The sequence below is a fragment of the Amblyomma maculatum genome, chromosome 8 (assembly GCF_055883805.1).
Source record: "Amblyomma maculatum isolate TAMU_Amacu chromosome 8, ASM5588380v1, whole genome shotgun sequence".
NCBI lineage: Eukaryota > Metazoa > Arthropoda > Arachnida > Ixodida > Ixodidae > Amblyomma > Amblyomma maculatum.
Window position 1 is genome coordinate 64,313,123 of NC_139351.1, and position 27,234 is coordinate 64,340,356.

Here is a 27,234-nt window from a genome sequence, read left to right on the forward strand (position 1 = left end):
CGCGAGACTTGAACGAACGGTCGACTTCCGCGCCTTTTCGCTTTCTGCTATCGCGCTCGGGATAAATCAGTTCGGAATCGTTTCGGATTGGCTTAAGGAGTTCTGCAACTTTAAGTCGCGTCGCAACAAACCACTCAACGAGCGACTGCCTCAAACGGGTCGCTGGCGACGCGTTCCTGCCTCCCCTTCCGCGTGACGAATCGCCTCCTCCGTAACGAATCGTGTCGCGCGACCGCGAGTCGCCAGTGTGAATCGGCCTTTTCATCAGACCACAAGCTCACGAAAGGCACAGGCCGCAATTCGCGCACATAGCACATGTCTCGGGAGTCGGGACGAACCTAGCAGTCCAGAAGAAAAGGGCTGCATGGTTAGAAGCGATGAGGGGGGAGGGGTAGGGGGGGGGGGGGGGGGGCACGGCAGCGGCCTCACAGCGAAGCTACGTGGCCTCCTCCTCTGCGCGTACAAGACAGCCAGCCACTACCACGGAGAAACTGGCGGCAACCGAGAAGACGAAAGCCAGGCGGCCATGCAGCAGGGCGGGCCCCCCCGACAGGCGCACTTTTATACTTCGGTCGGAAAGAGATCCCGCGCAACGTCTGGACCCAGGGACGGAGACGCACGCGCACTCACGCATAAAAAGAGAAAACAACACGTGACCAAGTGTTGCGGCCCCCATCTGCTGATCCTTTTGGGAAAGCCCCGAAATACCCCGATCGTCGGTCGGACCACGGCCTCCGGCCATACGCGGGCGTCGGAGATCGGTTGCGCCCGACCGGGGGCCGAAAGGGAAGAACACGGGGGAGGAGCGAAGAAGGGTGAGTGAGGCTCACGGTAAACAAACGGCGGAGGAATAACTCCCCCCAAGCCACCAGAAAATACAGGGGAGCGGAGGCGGAGGACCGACTCTGGCGCCCAGCTGGGTCGCGGCTCAGTCTGGGGCCAAAATGCTTCGCCGAACCACGGCCGGTCTCGGGGGAGAAGCGCTCTCTCCCTCGAGACCGGCCGTGGCCGAACATGGGGCGGCGAACGACCGCATTTTATTTTTTTTTCGAAACGAAGCGGAATTCTCCCTTTCAGCAAACACATCTTGTCCGTGAATGCTCGAGGCACGCTGGCGACGAGAGAGTGGAAGTTGCTAATCAAATTGGTCGACCCGCACGTGCTACACCCCAACACGCCCAACCAGGGAGACGAGTCTTGGGACAAAGCAAGCGACGAAAGAAAATGCTTCCAAAGGACAAATGGGAGGCAAAACGATGTCGATCTTTAGACGCAGTGGCCTAAAATGTATACCAGGTGTGGCAGGGAATGGTTACTGCGCAACGGACTTGAGGGAAACCGGTATGGTAATGTATTTAGGCCAGTGCGTCTCCGTAATCCGAGTTCTACAGTGTAGCGCATTATAACCGGAGATATACCACTCTTCTCCGAAAGCCGAAAGGTTATCATGAGCGATGGCTTGGCTCTTAATCTTGGTTGGTGTCCGGCAGTCCGGGCGACGACTCGGTCGTCCTGTTGTGAGGCCGGAGACCGCAACCTCCCAACAGCATACTTAGGTCGAAAGTAGCCCCCGCAGCTCCACAAAAGAGATGATTCACGGTGATACTGATACAGATAAGGGCTAGCCAAGCGGGTGATGGGAAGATTCGAGCCTGAAGCTGCCTCAGGGTCCTCTTAAGGGAAAAAAGAGAGTTCACGATGACAGTGATACAGATAATAAGGGCTAGCCAAGCAGGTGATGGGAAAATGGGAGCCTGAAGCTTCCTCAAGGTCCTCTTAAGGGAACTGCGTGGTCCTAAGCTGCCTGCCACCTATAGGAGTAGCGCTGTAGCGGAGGCTTACGGCTGATCTTAATCACCTGTCCAAACATCCTAGCCACTGAATCACATATTGCGAGTTACGACTAGCAACTTTCCACAGCACTTCCAGAATGACGCCCGCGCCTGTCTTACTCCAACTTGTCTCGCCCGCATCCACCCCGGAACGTACTAGCCGGTCTGTCGCTTATGTGTCCGCTCCCGCGTCGATTACCCTCCTATCCTGCACTCCTGCCCGACACACTTGCCCCCTGCCTCTTGGCACCTTACCAGGCCGCAGCAGTGGGAGGCTGATTTGTCCAGTACTGAGCCTGACGTCCAACTTCGGCTGGTGACGTGGGCGGAGGAAGTCGCGATTGGGCGCGGCCTGGACGCCATAACCGACAGCCCGAAGGCCGCCCGCAACGCTACTATGTAATTTGGTTTACTCTTGGCCTTCTTAATAAAAGTTCTCCACCATCACCACCCACACCATCGCCACCCAATCTGTAATTCGTATTGCTCGCGCCTCTGTCACCAGGCATTCCCCTCCGATCTCAACAATCAGTAACCAGAATTCACTACTGCCTCCACTTTCAAAGATATTGTTCTGCACTATCAATCTGGTCATAGTCTTATATCCCCGCCCATGTAAGGGCCTTCCAAAGGCGTAGGAGCGGCTTCTGCTCCGCTTTCATACTCATACTTTGCTGTGCCCGGCAGTCCTCAAACATTTTGACCGTTTTTTCTCGGGCAGCTGTCCGCACTCTGCGGAGAAGTCTTCGGACATCTACCAAATGGTGTGGGCCTGCCCATCCAACCCTGCTATACCCCACCCCAACCCCAGTCGGGAGAACTGGGAGGCGGGTGCTTGGCTGCTCTGCCCTACAGAAGGCCTTGGTGGAGCGCACCCGGGCAGTGCCCGAAGCCACTGGGGTCCCGTACTAGGGACCCCACCTGGTGCTTATGAGGAACAGCCCCATAAGGGTTGATCCAATCATGCCTCCCTGTACAGATTCATTTCGAGTTATTAAATCTCTTCTCCACCCGAAGCTTCTACACCGAACTGTCCCTTTCTTTGAACGGCGCGACAGGGGACCTGCGGAACCACGTGGAGGAGTGCGCGATGGCCTGCTGGCGATAGCAGGAGGAAGGGGGAGACCGGTGAAGCTTCTACACCGAACTGTCCCTTTCTTTGAACGGCGCGACAGGGGACCTGCGGAACCACGTGGAGGAGTGCGCGATGGCCTGCTGGCGATAGCAGGAGGAAGGGGGAGACCGGTGCGTCCGAAACAAAGCGCGCGCCCGATAGCGCAGCAGGGAAGGGCGACGCGCGAGACGGGTGAACGCTCGTGGTCAAGGTCTCTCTCGGTCTCTGCTCGCGCGCCCAGCGACGCACCGCCACACGAGAGTGGGGATGACGCCGGCGTCCAGCGAACAAGCGCCAAAGAGGCCCGAATGAACCAGCCACCCCGCGTCAGGGGAGTGCAGCGTAACACCAGCTTCAGGTAACGCACACGGTACGCAGCGCGTCGTCAGAAATGCACAGGATGCCACTGGCTACGCTTCTGGACCAAAGCTCTCTCTACTCCTTGGATCTATCGGTGCACACCAGCCCTACACTGCTGGGTGGGACACATCGCAGCGGGGCGCTGACGATGGATGTGTAGTCCGAATCGCGCGTGCTCGTCCGAGAAGCTGGAAGGGGGTATCGCGATATTTTTTTCAGATTGACCATGTTCTCAGGGTGAAGGTGCCATCGCCATAATGTTTGCGTCGCCGTCCCACGGCAAGGCGAGAACGGCGGCGGCGGCAGACAGGTGGCCTCCGGCCGAATTCGCACAATGGTCACCGCGGAGGCTTCTTGGGGGGGGCGAGGAGGATCCCGGTGAGAAAAAGAGGAGGTGCCCGACAGACGACACGCTCCGACACAGGCCCCATGGACGCGCCTCGTTAGGCCCGGTGGGAGGATAGCGCTGCGCTTTCTTAGCGAAAATAATAATGATAATAATTACGCAAAAAGCCCTTCGGTGCAGCCATCGCCGAGTGGCTGGGAGTGCAGTGTCGGCGCACATGACAGAGCGCTGAGTACCAACATCCCGAACAACTGTTGTAGTGTCGGTCGAAGCGATCGGATGATTTCTCTGTGTGTGCGTGCGTGTCATAAAAGGATGCTAATACGGCATACCCACCGCGCAATGACGGAACACGTATGCTTGCTGCTCCTCCAAAGAATGCCTGACTGGTTGAGCTCGAATCGAACCAAGCAGACAGACGTAGCCCTGCCCGTTAAAAAAAAAAAAGTTGAGAAACTAGCCTACAGGAGATTCAAGCATTCTTGCGCCGCCAGTGGGCCGTGGTGGCTGGTTAAAAGCGAAGCAACGTTGATACATGGCTCTGCGTTAACTATTGTCGCAGCCTTGGCACAGGGGGCCGCAACGACTGTCGGCGTTCCGAGGCCTGCTGCTTCGGGCTCCGTCAGACCTCGTCCCGATTCCGCAAACATTGAACTGAGCTGAGCGATGTCAGTGCACGTTCAAGATCTCCGGGCGGTCGAAATTATTCCGCAGCCCTCCGCTTTTGCGTCCCTTTCTTCTTTCACTCCCACCTTCCTGCCTTCGCTTCGGCACGGTTGAGAAGAATCAGATTGCGCCTTTGCATCCCCGTAAAAGCAATTTACATGTACGCTTCCGATTCGCAGCCACGCTTTACGAGGGATGGCGGTGGCAGAGATACAGCGTGCAAGCGACGGAGCCCGAGAAAACTACGCATCGTACGCGTCGTTCGGTTCGGCTGGTGGCAAGGCGTGACGACGCGCAGAGACGAGCTCGCTCCTTCCTTCCTCCGCGGCTGCTTTGCAGCCGTGCGGGTGGCCAACTCGAAGGCCGCCGCACAGCGACGCCAAAAAACGTCCCGAGCACGCCGTCGTCGAGCCGAGCGTGACGGGGGACCACTTCTAGCGCCGCCTCTCCCCCTCTTCCTTCACGCAACGCTTCAGCCGTGCCTGCCGTCGTCCGAGTGTCACGCGCACATCACGACTCGTTACCGGCGCCCCAACGACTGACGCACGCACGATGGGACGGAGACGCGCGTCAGCGGGCCGCGGGATGAACGTGCGCTGCTTCGTAGGGCGACGACGACGCAGTCCATCACACCCACAGTACGCCGCGATGCGGGTGCGGGGAAGAACGCTCTCCCCGGCTCGCTTCGGAAACGAAGGCTTGCACTGCAAGGTGCGCGCCTTTTCGAGACAGGGCTCGCTGGAGAAGGCGCACATGACGGCCAAACGACCGGGCTTCGCGAGTGAGTACTGAGATGAAAGGGGGTGGGGAGGTCCTCTAGGGGAGCGCAGTTCGTGCGCCGGGATTTCGCCAGCAGCTTGAACTGTGTGTGTGTGTGGGGGGGGGGGGGGGGGCAAAAACAAATTGCCATTACGGGACAGCGCTTAAATCTGCTTGAGAACGGAAGTGTAGAAACCCACTTTACAGGAATGTTTCCACTAAATGCATCGTCACTGCCATCGCTACTCTCATCAGCGCATGAACCGAGGAAGGCCTTCGCCTTAAAAAAATGGCGGACGCGCTGGAAGTGACGGAGACGTCAGCATACCGAGCTCAGTCGGTAGGACACCACCTTACTCGCATCGGCCCAATAGTTGGCACTGTATTTGCAATGCGTTGGGCCGGACATTGCCAGTACATTACCGACATTAGGCCAACAGTTTGTGATCCCCGGGGTAGGATCCGCACGCATATCGGACAAGTGAGGCAATGCCAGCTTACAAAACGTGCTACTGCACTGAGTGGGAATGTGCTTGCAAACGCCACGTCCCCTTCCCACTCGACAAGCATTTTTAGCACTCGGAAGTTTGGCAAAGCGGGTCTGGGGCCGCGTTTCTTCTAAGGACTGGAACATCGACAGCTGGTCAAGGAAAAAGACGTACGGAACAAAAAAGAACACATCGAATGCGAAACGGCCTCGCAGGACGGCGCACACCAACGCAGGCCAGATCCGAGAGGCGTTCCGCGACGACCACCATTATTGCCCCGTTCGTTGCGCGCAGCCGAAAACAATGGGCCAGTTTCATGCGCACCCATCTTGGCGGCGCGAGAGCCAGACGGCCGGGCCGCCCACACAAGCGCATCGGACCAGAAAACGGGGGAGAAAAACCGGTTCCCCGAAGAAGCACCATCGGAGAAGCCAGCCGGTGCAGTACGCGGGCGGCCAGGCCGCGCCAGGCGTGCCGCGCGCAACAATGCGCGCAGGCGACGGGTAGCCAAAGGGCAGGTAGACGCCAGCTCTTAAGCGAGACGCGGTGTCAACGAACGAACCGTCGCGAGTCCGACGACGAACCCTTTGCGGCGCAGCGCCTAACCGTGGCCGGCCCATATTGCCTCCAAACACACTGCGTCCGAGAGGCAGGGCAGCGCTGGACAATTAACATCTTCGAAACCACGCCTTAAACTTTAGATTGCGAGTTCAGCGGTGTCTTAATCAGCATGCGCGCGGCCGTTAGTATCCCTGCTGCAGGATTTACACCTTCCGTTAACTGCCTCGGTCATGTCAGGCACAGACCGATAGAACCGAACACGTGAGTAATCCACGCACGCATATTCGTCGCAGCCCAGCCGAAAGGCACTGGCACTAAAAGTGCCCGGGTGTCGGTACTGCACAGGGTGACACCTTCCCTGCGGAGTTTTTTGTCGGCCTACGTACAAGGCCGGCTCCAGAAAACGCAGCACGGCATCGCAAGACAACGAGCAGCTGCCCAAAGTTCGAGGCTCTTTCGCAATAACTGGAACCCTTCATACCCACACAGCCTGTACCCGGCATGCCGCTATGCGCTCAAGTCCCAACACGTTTGTAAATGCAAAGAATGTTCTTTTATGCACCACGCGGCCGCCCGTCGACGGGTCTGGCATCTCAAAATATATGTCGTTTCATAGAATACAGCCAGGGACAAGACCCAAGCGAGGAACACGTCGACCTTGCCTCGTATTTACGGCTGAAACATTTTGTTCAATTGCCGCAAGAGCGCGGGATGAATATACACGCATGCAAGACTCAAAAATATATGATTGCTTTTGTATGATTGCGCGTCTGGAGCGTTGCGCATCTGGAGCGTTGCGTATCTGGAGCGTTGCGTATCTGGAGCGTTGCGTATCTGAAGTCTTGTCCTCATCCTTTTCAAAACTATGTATTCTAGAAGCGAACCCTCTTAGCTGCACATTTTTGACGAAGACAGTACTGACCCTGTTAACTGAACAGGAGGACGCACCAACAAAACCACCTAATTCCACACACCGAGAAGACATACAGAGCAACCAGCCGTCCCCCATTCCTCGCTCATTTTGCCTCTTTTCGTTGCTTTTGTCTCTCGGTGCGCGCCCAGACAAGAGACGTGGGAGAGACGGCGAAAGCGCCCCCACACGTGGTGTCCAGGTGGCGTCGACGACGACTGGCTTTCACGAAAAAGAGGCGACGGGCCCGCGGCTCCACTTCCTGGGAAAACGCGCGCCGCGAGCGGTAGCCGAGGTGCCGACGCACACTATCAGTGCCTGGAATCAAACGCCGACAACCGCCTGCGAAGATTTCACGACCGTGTTTTTGCAACACCCAGAGTCTACTTCGAGTTTCTCGACAAGACAGCAACGTGGCGAAGTGGGGAAACTATTCTCAACATATAGAAAACGGAAATAGAACGGCCTTTCACAGGAAAAAGTACAAATTGCACCACTCTCAGTAGTCATTCTTAGACGTTCTTACCTAATTCGACGCAAATCCGGCGTTTCTTGCTCATTTTGCGAGATCTCACTGCCAGATGCGACATTATCCACGTTTCTTCGACCCAAATGATAGGGCCTTCGATGATCCTAATATTAATTACTGTTAATTAGACGTTCTTAATTCGACACACACTCGTTGTTTCTAACCCTAATTTGACGTTTGTTTTTTGTTGCCCTATTTCGACGTATGAGCTGTTTTCACGTCCCCTGACAACATCCACGTCCGGCGCTATTTCGGCGGAATTAAATTTGACATTTGTGGCTCCAATTACTCTACAGTCACCAAACTTGGCTTCTAGGTTCACTTTTTCCTCCTGTATTTTACACCATTCTTTTTCTGCTACATACTCGTATGGTGGACACCGCGCGCGGACGCACACCTCCTTCGCACATCCATATATGACACCAGAAAGGCTTTCGGCTTAATATCTGCATGAGCAACACACGCGCGCCACATTCCTCGGGCAATGTGTCGAAAGTTTGTTTGTCAGCGACTACTCAATGTTAGGGAAAAAGTCCCTGGAACACAAGATCATGACAAACCAAAGCACACGTTTCCGGTACCGGCCAGTGGCTTCTAGATGCTAAATTGCTAAGTTTATACTTGAATGCTAAATTTACACTTGATAAATAGGGCGACAATTGGTTCACAGTGCGTCTGTGAAAATCACCAGGGTAAGGAACTGCGCGAAGTAATGAGCTCTCTTACACCGGGATCCCCCCTTAGCCGACGAGGAAAAAGAGCATATTACACAACCCATAATCACCTTTGCTGAACACCTGCAGGCTTACAGACAGGCCAGAAAGACATACCCCACACCTCACAAAACTCTAGACAAGGCGGAAGAACACACCCTCCGCCAGCTACAGACACTCTCGTTACACCATTTAAACTCCACCAATGGTACCCCTCACTTTACACACCAGAGTGCCCACACTGTGGAGAAATAGCTACGGCTTTTCACATGGTGTGGGCATGCCAATTAAATCCCTTTATCGATAAACTTCCCAACCACAATTTGGAGCAGTGGGAGGCCATTCTGCGCGGCGAGAACCCCGACCAACAACGAGGGACTGGTTCGCAGGGCCCACGCTGCGGCGCAGGTCACTAGGCTGCCGGAATAGGCGGACCACCCACAACTCCGAGAATTCCCATCCACTCAATAGTTTTCAATCAATCAATCGCTGATTAACGCCACATCGGCCACAATATTCTACAATTTCTTCTCACCTATGCATTCGACCACTCAAATACGAAATTGACATACCGTCTACAGTCGGCACATTAATCATTCGCATCACGAACACTTCCTTTTCCGCAAGCATAAAGCAGTGTACGAACACGTACACAGGTTACGACAGGACTGCCTCCATGAAGTGCTCGCGATGTACGCAAACTTTTCTCGTCACCGGGACGGTTTTCAGCACTTTGAAACTTGCTTCATTCGTTGCCCAATTCAGATTGTCACCGCGCCCTTCACGCAGGCCGCGCACCGCCGTGCATGCGCTGTCCTATTCCCTTCAATTCCGAAATCGACCGCGGCAGCGTCACATACAACGGTGTGACAATGTCACTTGACTTCATTCTTCAAACCTTTCGCGGTCTGAATATCCTATATTAGAGAGATTCAGTACACCGTGATCCGCGATACGCTACCGTGATCCGCCACCGCGCGTTCCACTGCGCATGCCCAGATCCCTTTGATGCCGACAGATGGCGCCACATACTTGATGTCGGCACATAGACCTGCCGCATGGGAACCAACCAGCGTGTGCGCCCCGCCCCGCCCACAAGCGGTAGAGGGTCACGGTATGCTAAATCTCTCTAATACATAATAAATTACGGGAGGCTGCAGGCGCACCGTCACGCGCCGGTCATCCTTAAGCCTGTACGCTCCCGGACGCTGCTGGCCTGGTCCTGCAATATCGCACACTGTGGAAGGCCGCGTAAATTAGTACTACTTAGGACAGCTCGAGGAAGAGCAGGATCGAGAGGTATGCTGGAAAAGGGCAGCAGAGCTTCACTGCGGTACTTCACGAGTGCTAAGTCCGCCGTCCCAGCCTAACTCCGGTGGGTTAACGCGAAAGCCCTGGAGCGGCAGCGGTTTACCGGCTCGAACCATGCCCCTGGGCTCCAAACTACGGGAACTGCACGCAAAGTTCTAGCTCACCGGCAGCGATAATGCTTGCTGCTTCACCGGAGGTTAATAATGGCAACCGGTCCCTGTTTCGCTTCGTTGCAACTAAGATCCAAGTTGCAACGCGATGCTGGCCGGAAGGGACACGAGGCAATCTTTCAGCGCGTAGCCCCCCGGTCCCGAAAACGCGGCCGGCATAACCGGCAAAAGAAGCTGCGATGCGGCCCAGAGACGATAAAGACAACAGGAGGCAGAGACGGAAAGAAAAGATTAGCCTGCGCAGAAGAAGCAACGACGACGGTGGGTGGACTATCGCAGGCAAGAAGGAAGAAGCGAACATTACCGGCACCGAGACGCCGCATCTCCAGGACAACGGCTCCTCCGACCATGGAAGGAGCTAAAAAAAAAAAAGAATCGGCCGACCGACAGCAAAATACAAAGGCCCGGCGTAATGAACGCGGCCAGACAATGGGCAGAAAGCTAGCACGAGGGGGGGGGGGGGCATCGTCGTCGGGCCCTGAACGACGAAGAAGCGATGCAACAAAGGGAGCGCGCATCGCCGCCCCAGCACGACGACGGTGAGTGCGCAATGCGTGCTTCCCGAGCGTAGCACTGTCGACGAAGGGAACGCGAAAAGGCACGCCAGAGAAACAAAACAAAAAATTTAAAAGAAGGCCAACGCTAAAGGGAAGCGCGAAAACGATCGAGGCGAAATCCGGAGCGCGGGCAGCGGCGACTCACTACGGCGTCGTCGTCCCTCGCCGTCCACCTATCCACGCACGAGCGAGGTTCTCAGTAGAGATTCAAAGAGGAAACCAACGCGAACGACAGCAATAAAACTAGTGCGAAGAAATAAAAAGAGGCGGCCTGCTGGCCGGCTTCGGGCAGCGGTGGGCATGAGAGAGAACAATGGCCGCCCTGACATTAACCTCGGCCAAGGCGGACCATGACACGGCGTGCCGTGGGAGTCCATCAGCTAGAGAGGACAGCGCCGGACGGGACCGGCGGCCAGGAGGAAAGAAAGAGATGGGAATAATGGAGGGGGGGGGGGGGGGGGGGGGGGCACAAGGGCAGAATGGGGAAAGCACGACGCCAGCAGCACAGAGCGCAACTCCTCCTCACTCCTAAATTTTTGCAGCCAGCGTAACGTTGGCACGCAGAGCGCGCCCCGTGACGACACTGCACGACCAGGGGCGACGGCCAACAAGACGCGGCGCGGTGGGAAAGGTGCCCAGCGAGCGAGACAGCGAGGAATCGCCGCAGCTCAGGCCGCTTGATTCGATTCGCGCCGGGTGTGCTCGCGTCCCAGAGAGCATGCAGTGTACCGCGCCTCGAGATGACCGCCAGCGTACGAGAAGAGACGTGTCCGATGCGCGCAGCCGGCGTCACGGACTCTCCGGACGAGAAGGCTGAACCAACGAACTCCCACTGGCGCAGCACATTCAAATCAAACCAAATTCATTCCGCAAAACAAAAGACGATATGGAGGACAGAAGAAAGCTTGTGAGAACAGCTTGAGGAGCACGACCCCCTACCTACCACACGGCGCAGCAGTGGAGCGTGCTCAGTAGTCGAAGCACGAGCATGAGGAAGAGCTCGGATTTTTTCATGAAGGGGGAATGACGCATGTTTAGCTCCGACCACTGCACCTGCATGAGTTCCCGCAGCTTGGGAATCGCGCTGAACGGCCTCGTGCCTGGCAAGGTGCAAAATATTGATACGGGGCAGCAGCAGCACCACAGCAGGTGATGGGCAAGTGTTCACAGCACAGTAGAGCAGAACACAGCAAGTGTTCAGGCAAGTCCCAACGGTTTCTTCAACTTCGTCTTCCTTTCGCGTCACTACTGTTTATCGTCCTCTTCTTCAACATCCAGCGACGCGCAGGGCATATGTGTAACAATATCATCGTCTAGAAGACGAAGTGCCAGCTTCCGACACACACTGGCTTTTTTTTTTTTTTTTTTTCAGCTGCCTACTGACAGCCGCTGCAGCGTGGAATGAGGGCACGAGGTTTAAAAGTTGGCCCAGACTACCAGGGACACCGCATAGGGGAGGCCTGTGGCATAATCTCAACCCCCTGAGGACCTTTATCAAGCACTGACATCGAACATCACTCGGACGCCTCTCTGTTTGGGCTCCATAGAAACGCTTTATCCGTGTTCGGGGTCGAATGCGGGTCTCCCGGCTCAGTAGTCGAACGCCATAATCAACAAAGACCCACCAGCATGGACGACCTTTTAACAGCAGCGGGATTATTCTCGCTTCCGGAAGTTGTTGGCGGCAGTGCGAGTGGAGAGCAGTATGGACCAATCGGCATGACGACCACTACGTGACTGTGTTCATCCCTCCTGCACCGAGGTACGCGCCGTACCGATTGGCACAGACCGTTCTCACCTTCCACGGAGCTTCTAACAACTTCTGAAACGGAGCACAGGTAAAGGACCGAACCGCACGGCAAGTGCCCGAAAGCTTAACGCGTGAGGGCCGCACGTTGCAGTCTGATTGCCTCATCCAGTCCAGGCGCGCATGCGTGGCACAAGCTCTTTCACATCCTTGATGCAATGTACACCAGATGAAAAAGCAGCGTTCTTCAGTGCTTGCGCGCTTTTTCACAATGCAAGTTGCTTCACTGCAAACGTCGCTTAACTAACCGCACATACTGTAAACAGCGACGAACACAGGCAGTTAATTTTTAACCGCTCACTGCCAACGCTGCTATAATTGCACGCAGCCGTTAAAAAGGCATCGGTGCGGTGAACTTTTCGCGCGGGTTATACTAGCGAAATGGAAGGGGGCGATACTTTTTTGCACCACGACTTTGTCGGCTCGAAATTGGCACACCCTTTGACGCCGAGCAGATCGCTGCGGCTCCTCGCGTGACTCCATTATTCCGAGACGGCGCCGGCGACCCGACTGGGTGACTGGTGGAGGAGAGCGGCGGCCGCTGCCACATTCCGAGACGACTGCGCGCAGCAGAGAACACAAAACCGCCGCCGCCTGACTGACGTCACTCCAACCGACAGACAAAAGCCAGGCCACCCGAGAGCCGGCACTCGCGAAGGAGACTACTGCTCCCAGAGAGCCGTACGTGCAAACGCCGCGCCAACAGGCACGACACGGCACAAGGAGTAGCAAGCACTGTCCGAGTAGTTAGCAGGTTCCCTGGGTGCCAAGGGGTGCCGACGGCATACGTGTCATGCGCGCACGCTTCCAACGAAACACTGCGCTTGTGCTGCTGCTGCTGCTGCTGCTGCTGCTACGATGACACAGGCAACGTTACTAGGACACAGGGGCGTGGCGAATAACCGAGCGTGGTGCCATTATTAGTTGATCAAATGGCTATGACATATTAACGCAATCTCGTTTTCTGACTCTTGCTTTATTATTAATGTATGAATTGATGCAGTCACACTGCGAAGACGCGGCCTTAACTAGTTCGTAAAACCACAAGGCAGGACAACGATCTGGGCTGCGCCTGCCACGTTCATCGCTCTCGACGTCTGCGGACACCTGGCGACGGAGGCGAAACGCGAAAACGCACCCAACAACCTGATTTTGGCGCTGGGTATGATTACCGAAAGGATCGAAACTCATCCGAAACAAGAATGTGCGACCTGCCTCGTAGCGCGAAATGGTACAATCTTTCCTACGAAACCATTTCTGATATCTGATGCTCGGGATAGCTCGGGCAGAGACTGCCGGCAGGCCCCGGCAGCCGGCACAGAGAGCATACCCACCAGCATATCCAGCAGTACCCGTAACGCCACCTGCCAGGCAAGAAGCAAACGACCCCAGCTTCCGAGAGTTGGGCCAAAAATACGAGAGTCTCGGAGCTCACTCACTTCGAAGAATGGCCGCTAGAGGACGCAACCACCGCCGTATTTGGAACAGTCGCAACGTTTTCGAAAGGAAGCTAACGGCGTTCCAAATATTCAAGTTAGGAACGCCGATTGACCGCATGCACTCCTGCCGCTCCTTGAGACAAGTGCCGGCATTTCGCCCCGATGAATGATTATCAGTGGAACAAGCACGTCGAGTCGAGCTGACAGTTTGTCGAAAGTAACCAAACGGGACAGACTGCAAATAGCATCCAGTCTGAACGCAGAAACCGTGCAGGTAGGCCCAAAGAAAATGCCTGGTAGTAAAGCTACAAGTTGCAACGATTTAGAACCAATCACCACTACATCGAAAGAAAGCTATCACAATAGCCACATTTAGTCAGGCAATACCTACCTTGCTCTTTTATCCAGCAGATAATGACAGCAGTCGGCAGCCCGAAACAATAGAGAAAGAGAGAAAAAAAAGGGAGGTCCCGCAAAATCGCGATGACAGCAAGATCGGGCCTATACAAATAGTTAGTCGTACATTTTTCATCGAGAATCCAGCCTTTTGGGAAATTGTTAAAAATATAATACTATTTTGTTCGTTCTTACAAAAGTATTAATCAGCTCAATAGGTTTTGTAACATGTCTACTTAGTTCTCATCACCTAGCAGCGCTTCGGTCTAAGCTGGCGTCACCGACAACTGATTCGAGACCGCGGGACTCGGGGCCTAGCCTTGGCGACACACTGAAACAGACCACACTGGGTGCGAGTGGCACCGCGCGCATTACGGCTTGGGAAGTTCCTCGTACACGATCTCTCCAGCAATCAAAACAGATTTTGCGTGAGTAGGGCGTGAGAAACGTTTACGCACAGATGGAAGATGATGTAGATTAAGACGTGCAACGCACAGCGAGAGAGTGTGTCGGAGTCTGCACGAGGAGGGATCGGCTGCGGTGACAGCTCCAACGTTACGTGATTACTATTTTAGTGTTCAAGCATTATGAACGAACACGTAAGCGTTACCAGATTTTGATGGGCTGTTAACCTCTCGATTAGTGCGTTCGCAAAAAAAAAAAAAGCACAAAACACTCGCAATCCGCCACAACTCGAAAGCACGAACGCACGAAACGAAAGCAGCGCGAGAGGAGCACAGAGCAACGCAAGACGCCTGCCTCCATCTCGCGGCAGCAACCCGAAACACGGAGGGCGCTTCGGTCGCGCTGCCTAGGGCGGGAAGTTTCGAAGCGGAAGGAACTAACGAGTCGAGCGCGTTAGCGAGCCCAGAATAAATCTCCACCCCTACCAACCCGACTCAGCAACGTTATACTTCCCCATTCGGTCATTTACTTGACCACGCTGGTCGAAACGTCAACCGTCGCAGGCAAGTTGCAAGTGAACGTTCGGACAGCGACACGAATTATCGCCACCTGTCCACCCGTTAGCATTCCTGTAATGGTACTAAAATGGTGCTAGAAAAAGAGCGCTGCGGTGATAGTGGGAACTCTCTCGACAACCAATTTCCATCCGTAACAGGCGATCGAGGTGACGTCAACGACCTGTGCGCTTTCTTTTCCCTCCGGCGGGCGACCTGGCCCGTGTGAACGTTTGTCCGCTCTCTCGCGAATGGAGGTTTTACACGGAAAGTGCGTACGCGGCGCGGTACGCGGCTTCTTCCAAGTAGCCGGGAAGAACTCGCAACGAACGGCGGAGGCAACGGCCGCACGGAGTGAACAATCCGCGCGTGACCATGAGTGAGGGGGGGGGGGGGGGGGGGAATTCCAGGTCGGGGGAGCCAGAGAGCGCCGCGACCTTTCAGGCCGTGTTCGATGCACTCAACAGGATCCGGCGCGATAACGAGACCTCCGCGCAGGATGAGATTCGATAATGGACGATCGATAAATTGGCCCACAGATGGTTTCTTCGCCGCAACGGCCAAGCTTTCTATCCCCGTGGCAACGGCGAACGAGGAAAGGTGAGGAAAGGTAATGATGGGATGAGGCAGCGTCCGCTCTCGAACTTATCGTCACTTTCAGGTCGTGCGTACACACGCAGAGCGTTTTCGACATTCAAGGGTTTCAGGTCCAGCCGCAAGTGGCCGTGAGCAAATATTCGGGTTTTCCACAAACCCGCCCACGAGTTGAGGACGGATTCGAGAACAGTGAATTCCGTACACACGACCATGCAACAACCGCGTAACGTACTCGGGTGCAAGTTGATGCGGCTAGCCACGAAAGCTAGGCAACTAAAACGCAAAATGTCGCAAGAGAGTTCGCACTGTTGCAGCTTTATTTTGTACCATGAAGAAGGCGTATATAAAGTCAACAAAATTTAGCGCAAATTTAGCGTCCTGAAGACGGTTTTTTACTGATTTATTGTTTCAGCTAACGCTGTATGTAGAACAGTTACAGAACTGGGCGTCGTTACAAGAAGCGTCCACTGCATGCACAGTACTTAACAGTTTGAAAGTCGCGCCGTCACGTGGGAAAACAAGAGCTAGGTGTTGGTTACCCTTCACGTGCGGTCGACGGGGCGGAAAATAAAGGCCTACGCTACTATTTAGCGCGAGCGTTCGTGCCGAGGAAGGCACCGGCGAGATATATTTGTCCTTAAAGCGGGCAAACAGCGTGCCGCCACCTTTTGAACGCATCCCGTAGCAAGCCCGCCGTGTATGCACGGTAGGATTTGTAGCGCGCGTACACCCCTGCAAGATAGCCGAGATACGTCCGTAAGCGCTCCGTGAGAAGCCTACTGCACGATAGGCCATTGAGCGCCTTCACGCAGCGATTCGTTGAAATCGTAACGCGCAGACCCACGGCCTTTGCGTCCCTGCTAGTAAGGAAAAGGCCGACACACAAAACACTCGGGCATCAACACGCTGACCCGCCATTCAGTCTTTCTTTGCCGTAAAAGGGTTCCTTTGCTGCAATGAAAAGGTAGACCGCGTACAAAGTGCTTTCTATTCGTTCTTCTTTTTCCTCTTTACCAACCAAGCAACCTCGCGTGGTGCAACGAATTTCATGACGGCGGCATCCATCTGAGCGCGGTTAGGAGAGAGGCCCATTGTGGCGGCGTACAGCCTCGAGGGATGACAGGGACGAAACAAAAAACGCAGCGCATGCATAAATAAGAAAAAAAAATAAACAAAATCTACGAAAAGAAAAGCATGCTGCTTCAAAGAGACTCACGTCGTCCAGCTTTCTCTTGAGCGCTAACGCGTGGTTGTAGTCGTTCTGGAAAAGACGAGAGAGAAAAAAAGGAAATGTGAAACGAAAAACGAACGAACCAAGGTGTACCGCATGCAAAATCAACGAATAACAAAAAAAGAGTCAAACAGGGAAGCTGGGCAGCCGTCGACGCCTTCGCGGAGACCAAGAATACGATTAACACAACCCTATGATCTGCCATCTAGTAGTAGTAGTACCTAACTGAACAGCGTCTCAAAAACGGTCACGATACTGTGGTCACGAAAGCCTTTAATGGCTCATGCTGTCGTGGACAAAATGTGTCCGGCTTTTGCGGCGGCTCTGATTGGCCAAGGCGGGATGACGTCATAGAGGTATCGACCAATCGCAAAGCACCACCGTCTTGCCATAAGCCAATTAATATTCAATTACAAATGAATGAGTTTATTATTAACTAATTAAGCAATTCATTAATTAATGACTAATTAGTAACCTATTTAATGACTAATAACTATTAATCATAACTGATTAATTACTGATTAGTGCTAAGGTTTACGCCTTTCACTACTTTAGTCGCTAAAGTCCCTCGTAACTTTTTTGTCCTCTCTATCTGTCTTTTCCATTACCCGAGCCGGCGGCAAAAGCCGCCCGATTCCAGGGTGGATCGGGACCGTTTACTTGGCACCGAGCCATCCAGTGCATAAACGAAATCGCTTATTTGGCGACGTTTCGCGATTCTAAATCCGTTCTCCATGCTGTGGCCTACTGTTAGGCTCGCAACTGGCAGGAGATGGCGGATAAGGTCAGTGCCGAAAACCCGAGGTCGCCGGCTAGCGCACGCAGCGTCGTTTTACGATATGAATCAAGCTCGCGGCGCAGTATCGGAAGATTATTTCTGACGTGTCCGTTCGCTTTATCCAATTTGCTCCGTGAAATCGGTGGAAGTCGCTACTACACCGATAAGTTGTCGCACTAAAGCCAATAAAAATTGTGGGGCTTTAAGCATGGCTAGAACTTAGTCATAGGTGCGAAAACTGTTTTAATGCATGGTTTCAATTACAAGCTTAAGCTTCGCCTTTAAAATAACAGCGATAAACCCTGTAACACCGCTTTTCGATCAACGATTCTTATTCACGTTTTTTTTTTTTCTTCTTTCAGCTAGGTTTTCGAAAAAGGGTTAAGGCGCAGTATGCATTTTAGTGTACACCTACACGTAATACAGAGCTCTTCAATACTACCAGTTGCGAAACTTCCAATAGGGCCCATGTATAAAAATACGGCAGTTTTGACTATCAAAATTCGGGTGTATACGAATGATGGGGCCGCCCGCGGCCATTAAGGAAACTGCGCCTAAATTGCAAACTCTCAGATTGTTGATAAATACACAACCACAATGGAAAATAAAATTAGCCGAAGTCTTGCAGTAGCAAAACTTCTTAAAGATACCAGCGATACAGTTAATTAAAATGAAAAAGAAGAAGAAAACGCGATTTATAAAAAGCAATGACGGCAATAGCAAAAAGCGTTTTTTGACCGCTTCCAGATGGCGTGACAATTCATAAACACCCGAAAAATGCGTACAAAATCCGGTCACTTTTTGAAGCAGAGTTTCGCAACTGGTATTATTCAAAAGCTCTGCACGTAATCAGGTCAAGGTTACAACAACTTTTCGAAGGCTAGGCGGCCAGACAGGTCGACTTTTGCTGATACATGGCGTAGTGAAGCTCATACGATTAACTAGCCTGCCACAAAACTTGCGTACAAAGAAGCAACAAAGTACTGTTCCAGCTTTGCTAGAGCATACTTTGGACAGCAGCCTTAGAACGGAGTTCAAACTTTGCCTTCCGCAGTGAGCGTATGATCAAATCTGTACTTTGCTGAAGATGCCGAGCGAGAACAAGCAAGGCTGCATTTCGCGCGCAACCCACATCCCACAGACAGACCCTTCAAGACCACTTCATGTGGGTGATGCTGTATAAATCTTCTGAAAACAACACTCAATAATCGGATTAAAAAAGAAGTCCGGGCACATGTATTTTACCTCCTTTATTGCAAAATTGGACGTCATTCAAAGATACCAGAGAACTGACGATTGATTTATGGGGTGTAACGTCCAAAAGCGACTCAGGCTATGAGAGACAACTGTTACAAAGAAGCAAAACTTTTGAGTGCGTGAAACTTTTTATAGCTGACGTATGCGAGTGCTCAAGCTAATCATATTCATTATAATACCACGGAAATAAAAACCAAAGCATTTAAAATTGATCGGTGGACATAGCAATGGTGGACATAGCAGCGATGGGGGAGAGGGGGGGGGGATAGGTGTGACGCTTACAGGGAACGCCCAAACATCTTCCTGTCAATATTGCAAGACCGCTGCCCTATTGCTGGTTCCGGGTCGCGAATTCTGCTTTTTTTTTTTTTTTTTCTCACCAAAGACGCCCCATAATTGAGGATGCATTCCGGCGATGCCTTTATCACAAGCTGCTGAGCGTTGAACCTAAGGCTTTTGTGTCAGGAAGCAATCATGTTTCTATCTGGATATCCTTCATGTACGTGTCCCCTGCCTGGGGTGCAGAACTGAATATTTTTCCTTTCAAAGTGGCAACCAACAAATCATACTTTGTCTCACAAGATGTTTCCAGCACTGCTAAAGGCACAGACACTCTGGTCTGATCACAATCACACGCATTACAATAAGCAATTGAACTCCTAAGGACCTCTCGCCCCCCAAATTAGGAGGGGGGGGGGGGGGGGTGACAGCATGAACACAATTCTCTATTATAGTGTCCAGGGGCCAGAGGGACTTTGGAGCACAATTGCAAGGGCTCCTCTGCCTTTCACAGTGTTGCAGATATCTTGTGAGACAAAGTACATATATGAGTGTGCTACTGCACATTTCTAGGATGGATGGATAGATAAGGCTGAACCCTTTTAATCGGGCGGCGGCGTCACAAGCCGCCTAGCCATGAGTAGTAATATAGCTTGGACCTATTGCCTTGCTTTCAGCCACCCATCAGCTAACCTTCGTTTGGTTATTTCTTCCCTTTTAAAGTCTTTTTCGTCCGTTATCCTTAAACCCCAATGCTTTGGATAAATCTGCCCCATTGCATTTACAGGAAATTATTAAGCGTTCAGCCGTTTCCTCATCCTCCGCACACACCCTGCATAGCGTGTCTATCTCTTGGTACTTGACTCGGTACGTCAATACTCCTGTCCTTGCCTCGAACAACAATGAGCTGCCCCTAGAATTATCGTAAATGTTTTCTTTGGCTATTTCCTGCTTGAAAGTTCTGCACATTTCCAATGCTTTCATCCCTGTTTTCCACAGACCCCTCTCTGTTTAATCTTTTTCTTACAACGCCCCCCGCCCCCTTAGCCGTTTGTGTCAGGTCTCCCCACCCCGAGGTCTCCCACCCGTGTCAGGTCTCCCAAACGAGGTCTCCCACCCCCCCAATAGAAAAACGAGAACTACTTCCCAAGGCAACCCTTTTGTCTGCACGTGTCTGGTTTGCCCTTTTGTTAAGACCGGGCATTTTGTGGGACACGGAAGTGTGGAATATGCGACGGCGTGGGGGATGAAAGTAGACCTTGAGGGGAGAGGGCGCGGGCTCTCTCACCGGAGACAGTAACAATTTCATTCATTTTGGATGGCGTTGTTTTGTAAGCAGGGTGCTGGGCCCGAGGCTGAACTCAATCCACAGGGCAATGCCCGCCCTGCTTCACCTTTTGTTTTGTTTTAATTGGTTACCTGACACAAATGGTAGCTACCAAAAATGACCGCCCCTACCTATTTGTCTACCGATGGCTTAAATAGTGAAAGTAACCGAAGAAAAGTGAATGTACGTTGAGGCTCCGTGCTTAGCACGGAAATCTACAGGTAAGGTCCTGTAGACAGTATCTCTGTGCGAGATTGTTTCCTTAAGTTACAGTTGTTTCTTTAGTCTATGTGACGCTTCATCTGTAAGTTGCAGTTTGCTCTTGTATTTTTGTAAATAGTGTGAATACATTTCCTTCATCATCTGCGTCATCGCCTCCTGCTTGAACATTTGAACATCGCCGAATCAACACGTTTGGAGGGGTTATCAATCAACCACTCCGAAGAGAAGGAAAATGACGGGGGTGGGGTGGGGGGTTAGTGATCGGATCTCGCAGAACAGTTTGAGAACCCCAGGCTCTGAGAGCCCAGACACGGCGCAACTGGAGCCCCGGCTTCCATTCGGATAAAGACCTCTTTAGTCGCCTCAGAAGGAGAAAAGGCACAAATTGGTGGGAGGGCGTTTCTTTCGAATTGTGCGCCTCTACAACCTCTGCCGGACAAACGTTTCGCAACGACTTATCTACTGTATATATTTTTGTCAACAGTCTATGAACGGCAGATGCACAGCTGCCACTGACGTCACACTGGCTATTGTGAAGCGCAGGTAATAACGCAGCCTACTAACGGACAAGACAGCTGGGGTACACTACCAGACAATGGAGGACGCAGGGCGGAAACGACTAGTATAAGACGTCATAAGAACGTCTATACCGTCCAGTTACTTGATTTTACTTGTTATAATCCTTCCACTAGCCTACCCCGAGTGCCCGAACGAGGGAAAACAAAACGATTAACATGGCAGTTTTCTTAACCTTTCTTGATGTCAGGGCCACACCTTTTTCGACAGGTGAAACCGAAACCCCAAAAGTTACCTTCATCGCGGCGAATTACGTTTTCCAATCCGCCAGCATCTTGTCAATACCGAAAAATGCCAACAGTTAAAGCCGCACGAAGGCCACACCAGATGCGGGCCGTGCGTGACCCGAACGAACGGCGTCGCCAGCGCCCAAAGGACACGTGCTCGCCCCGGCATGTAGTGCGTTACGCCCTGCTCCTCCTCTCCCCGGCACAATGCACGCGCCCTTGTACTGGCCTCTAAATCAAAACGCCCACAGAGGCGACATTTCGCCCCAAAGGGCACGAACACTCGGTCACCTTCGCACACTCGAGTCAATATCGCTTGTGCGAAGTCGCACCGCATTTCAAACAAGGAAATGGGTGCGGAGAGTGAACCGAAGCTTATTTAACGGTAATGCAGTGGATTGTGAGAAGGAAAAACGCAGCAGAGGGTGCAAGCAGTGAGGCAGACGGAAGCTTGCCGGTGGTTTAAAGCTTTGTTTACGAGGTTTGTCGTCCCAAAGCTATAAGGGATACCGCAGTGGAGAACTCCCGAATATTTCGACTACCCGGGGCACGTTTAGTGTGCGCCGACCTCGCACAGATTACCCCGCCGGGGTGGCGCAGCGGTTACGGCGCTCGAGTCTACTGTTCCCAAGGATGTGGGATCGAACCCGGCCTCGGCGACTACTTTTCGATAGAGGCGAAATGAAAGGCGCCCGTGTGCTGTGAGATGTCAGTGCACGTTAAAGAACCCCAGGGGTCGAAATATCCGGAGTCCTCCACTACGGCGTCTCTCATAGCCTGAGTCGCTTTGGGACGTTACACCCCACAAACCAAACCAACCTCGCACAGAACAACGGGCGACAAAAGCTGGATATATATATATATATATATATATATATATCCAGCTTTAATGCTTTTCGACAAGTGCAAGTAATAACAAAGTGTTCCAGTATCCTAGCAAGAGCAAAAAAAACATGCAGATCAGACCATTACGCGCATTCTCAAAAATGCATCTGAAACATCCGCACAAACTTATCTCACGTCTCAACAACATAGTACAGCGCACCACTGGCTGCAGAAGAAGCTTCGCGGCACAAATGTGCGCACCAGAGAGAACAATGAAACAGTTGGCCCACTGCCGTTTCCGGCTAACTGAACGGGGACGCATGGAGGGGGGGATCCAGGTTTCCCGGACAGAAACCGCCGAGTTCAACGGCCCAATGCGGCAAGTTGCTACGAACAGCAGCCCCCGCTCTCGTTTGGCCCACAGCTGGGGACGACACCAGCCCATCGCACTCTTCGGGAAGATTGCACCAACGCGCCTGCCGAGTCAGTGCACCGCTACGTGTAGCGAGAGCAGTGGCAAATCCTTTTTCTTTTCTCTGCACGCGAACTCCGACCGTCAAAGGTCGCGAGCGGCCTTAAAAAAAAAAAAAAAAAAAAAAAAAAAAAAAAAAAAAAAAAAAAAACGAGGGCCGGGTTCGGATGTAAGACGCTTCGGGTCAGCTCTATGTAGCCCGCATAAACCCTTTGCAAAACTCTGGAAGTCAGCTTCTTTGCGCAGAGGAAACCCTTTCACCGCGGCAGGCGAAATAGTATTTGGGAGCCGAAATTGGGTGCAGCGCTGGAGAAGCATATATCGGGGATAACAATGCAGCGCCCATTCCCAGCGGGACTCTGCCAAGCGCTGCTGCCGTGATAAAGAGATCAGTACCAATCACCCTCCCCGCGTTGAAATCGCCATTGAATGCGGATTGCCAAGACCGCGCGGGACATATGGCTCGAAGTGACTGCACTTGGTAAGGGGGCTTTTGCCTCATTGACGGAGTTTTGTAGATTCTGCGCACATCTTTCTTCACGCGCAGCGCGGCGACTCCCGCGCTGATCGGCAAGAACCAAACTACAATGAAGTGTAATGACAGGAAACACTACATGTCTATCCTCGCTGACTGCATACGAGAAAAGGGATAGAATCCGACGTACTATATACGCACTGAGACTACCTGTTTTTTCTTCGAGCTTCTTCACGAGAAGTGCCGTCAGCGTCCGGTACTGCCGACGAAATCTGAAAATACGGCGGGTGTTGCTCGAGGTCGACAGAGCGTAAACATCCGGTCGCAAAGGGTATCGTCACGACACGTCACAACCGGCGGATATTCCCCGCCGCCACCCTCCGGTCAACCTGACATGCAGGTGCTTGTAGACATGGGCCGTCGATGTCTTCCCGCATAAAGCGTGGAGGAGGAGGCACCCTGGTCCAATCAGGATCACGCGCACTACAATAGGCAATTGTGCTTCTACGCGCCTCTCGCCTCCCACATTGGCGGGGGTGACAGTAGGAGCACAATTGCAAGGGCTCCTCTGCCTTTAGTAGTGCTGCAGTTATCTTGCTAGAGGAAGTATAATTTTCAGAAGCCACTCTTCTAGCATTATTCGAAGAAACAAGCAGACGGAAGTTCTCCTAAGGAATGTATACACCCAGGAACAACGTTACTAGACTAGGTTGCCCAGGAATGTATCCAGTCGACTTCAGGATGACTCAGGGACGAGTACAGTGTTTGAATACAACCTTTTTATGAGAAATAGAGGATGAGTGGTGTGGGGATTGTCCAGCCCCATGGCCCTGAAGGGTGACTGGGTACGGCCTATTCGTCGCACTCCCGCCCTGCGACAAGGCCCTAAAGAAGTGCATTTGATTTTTTTTTTTTTTTTCATTTCACAAAGACTGTCAATATCTCAGAAAAAACTGTCAACATCTAAGAAAAAAAATGTATGGAATTTTGGCCTTACGGGCTATTCTTATGGGGCCACGTTTGGCTATTTTTAGGCTACATCGCGCAAAAAATTTGGCGGGCCATGCTGTGAGCCTGGCAAGCTGACAAAAGTATTACCATCAACTTTTTTTTTTTCTTTTTACAAGCTAGACGGCAGAATTGAGTATCACCGCCACCAGCCGAGTTCGCAAGTTAACGGAGACAATGCCAGCAAAAGTGCTTTTTACAACGGTATTAGGCAGGTTTAGTATAGGGTGCCCCTATTAGTTAAGAGGGATAGTGTAACAGAGGGGGCACAATGCGCACTTGCGGATCGAATGCTGAGATTATAGGGCGACCGGTGTTATTAGCCTCCACCTATTCACTACCACACCCATTTTGCCCGTAGTCCCTTCGCGTTCTGACATCACGAGTTTGAAGAGAGGAGGGTCACCTTTCTAATGTCAGCTACGAACGCGTCCCTTGCCGAAGCTATCGAGGCTACAACGCGTACCGCTGTTCCCTCAAACGCATTTCCATCCGAGGAACGTTCCGAGGTTGTGACAGCTGCGCACGTCCAACCACACAGCTGGTGCGCGGCAAAAGAACGCGCCCAAAACAAAAGGCCGTCGACCGCTGACCACACACAAAGGCGCAGCTGCGCTTTCGGAGCGCTTCAGCCCCCAAAAGCGAGAGCCTAAGGCGGCTTGCTTCGCGCTATTCACGCTTACGTCCATATCTCCAGATCTGCGCCGCGCCTCCTCAAAACGATAGAAAACATACATTAAATGACGTAATCGGACTACGTTAAAGGATATCCATCCAAACGCCGCCCACAAAAAGCGTGGGAGGCGGCAGAGACAACGCAGCGACAGCAGCGCAATGTGAAAACGAGACGGGTCGTGAAGAGATGGGAAATGTCTACCAACCGCTGGGGCGTCGTCACACGCTTCCTCCATGCCGAGGGCCTCTTCCAGGTACAGCGTTCGGCGAACGTCACTTCCGAGCCGTGCGTATTCCAGTCTTCGTCGCTATCGGACGTCGTGCAAGCCGCCCGTCTTCTCCGATCCGCCGCGATCAAACGCGCATGCAGGCCCCGACGTCACTCGCCGGCGATGACGGGAGAAAATACGACGGATGGCGCCAGCGCGCCACCGGAGAGCGCCAACCCAACAATGCGCACGAGGAAGGAGGCAGGGAAGGGTGCTGCGCGCACGCACTAACAGCGCGACCACGTGCCGTCCGCCGACCGAGCGGCGGGGTTCGGATACAACACGCGCGCGGCCAGATCGACAACAACGCGCGCACGGAAAAAAAAATGGGGCGACGAGACAAACTGCGCGGCGTAAAACTACGCGGCGGCGGCGACGGGTCAGGTGAAAAACACCTGCTCGCGGTATAAAGCAGAGCCACGTGTATATGTACTAGCTACCACAGCACGTGGGGAGCCGCGCTGGAGTGTCAATCCCCAAAGTAAGCGCTGCCCAAAGCTCGAAAGAGAGGACAGTTCCAGGAAGCAAGTACACAAAGAGAACAGTAATTGATTTTCCCCCTTTCCTCCGCGAAGGGTGCATCGGTGCTGCGGGGAACGATAAGGGTGCGGGTAAAAGGGGTGGGGGAGGACACTCGGAATACCAGCACGTCAACACTACCTTCACCATGCAGCGCGTGCCATTCACTGCAGGCGCACTGGTAGGTGGTAAAGACAGGATGAGGCGGAGGAAGGGGATCCTCCTTCCGGGAATGATGCAGAAAGGGACAGCCGGAAGGAAGTGGGCCATCATCAAACGACGGTCGGAGCCAGACAAAAGGAAAGCCCCACTTGCGGCAGCAAAGTGTAGCAGCTCGCGAGGCCATTCGGGTGTCCAGCAACGGGGCAGGAGGGCCGGCACGCCACGCGGGGCAAGGTCGGCACAGAGATGGCTTCCGGGAGGAAGCGGCCCAAACAAAAGTGCACTCCAGGAAGAGCGCCGCAGCCGTGTTGTGACGCCTGCCGGATGAAAGGCGGCCGAGGAGGAAAAAAAAAAAAAAAAAAAAGAACGTCGCTACAAGAGTGCAGGCTCGCCGCGCAGCTTTGGCGGCTAGCCCTAAGCACTGTCCTGGAGTGAAACTGTACAGAGAGGTCACCGTCGCCAAACGAGGCCGGCTGTGTACGAGCCCGACCCGCATCGAACAGCGAAAATGTGGCGAAACCTTGCATTAAGACGGCAGAGGCAGTCGACACCACCGTTATATCCGCCGAGTAGTCCCACTTTCGACTCCATCTTACCCAATGTTACACCCGCCGCAGGACATCGCCACCTTCCAACCCTCCAGCGTTCGGTTTCCAGGAGTCCCGCTACAGGGTTCAGAGACAAACCTCTTAGGCTGCACATTTACGACACAATACTGGCACCGTGTGACTCTTTACTATGGAGATTTTGATCGTTCCGCGAGGACATGTGAACAAACTGACGATAACGTGGACATTTGAAGCAAGGTAAATATGCGGCGGGATGTAGACGAAAATTACAGGTGCAAAGTAAAGAGACCAGAAGAGTGAGTGTAGAGAAGAAATACGAGTTGCAAAGCCACGGAGATCCCTACGTTCCCCCGATTTGGGAGACCGACTGCAGGCCGGACCCCTGGGGTTCGCGAAAGCGGCTTTCGGTTTGACCGAGCAGCGCGTCTCTCAATTCCAAAGGACACCCTTGTCCTCCCGAGAGCCTGCGCGACAGTGGGCGCCTCCCAAGTTCGCAGAACTCCGCGCACCACTGCCGCCCTCGGTGCCCGCTTCACCCAGGCACCAGTGGGGCGACAACGTAGAGACGCGTTCCCACACGTAGGACCAGAAAGAAGGCGCGCCGTTGTGCGACCACCAGGGGAGGAATGTGCGCGCAAGAGCAGGCACGCGCGAGGCTACAACGCGGCCCAGAGGCACGTTCCGACGACGAAACGCAAGAAACTGCGTTGTTGCCCTCAGACACTCCACGCGAGGCGAGCGATAAGGACCGCAAAGAGCGGCCGCCCCTCAGAGATAAGGCGAAACAAGGGCGGGAGAACCAAAGGGCTTGCCGCTCGTGGCCGGATACGGGCTCCGAACGCTGGGGGA

General features: G+C 53.3%; 1 protein-coding gene across 7 annotated transcripts in view; it reads right to left on the bottom strand.

The window, feature by feature from the left end:
* Positions 1-27,234, bottom strand: part of heph (polypyrimidine tract-binding protein 1 heph) — a 134,686-nt gene that overhangs the window by 66,636 nt on the left and 40,816 nt on the right. For 6 of the 7 annotated variants that reach the window (XM_084576346.1, XM_084576341.1, XM_084576343.1 and 3 more), the window contains one exon: positions 16,731-16,775. Coding sequence is in view for 6 of the 7 variants with exons in the window: in XM_084576341.1 (XP_084432467.1) it covers positions 16,731-16,775 (45 nt within the window). In the remaining variant the exon portion in view is untranslated. Of the gene's footprint in view, positions 1-16,730; positions 16,776-25,072; positions 25,226-27,234 lie in introns of those variants that run through there. The other variant, XM_084576342.1, reaches the window with a different exon arrangement.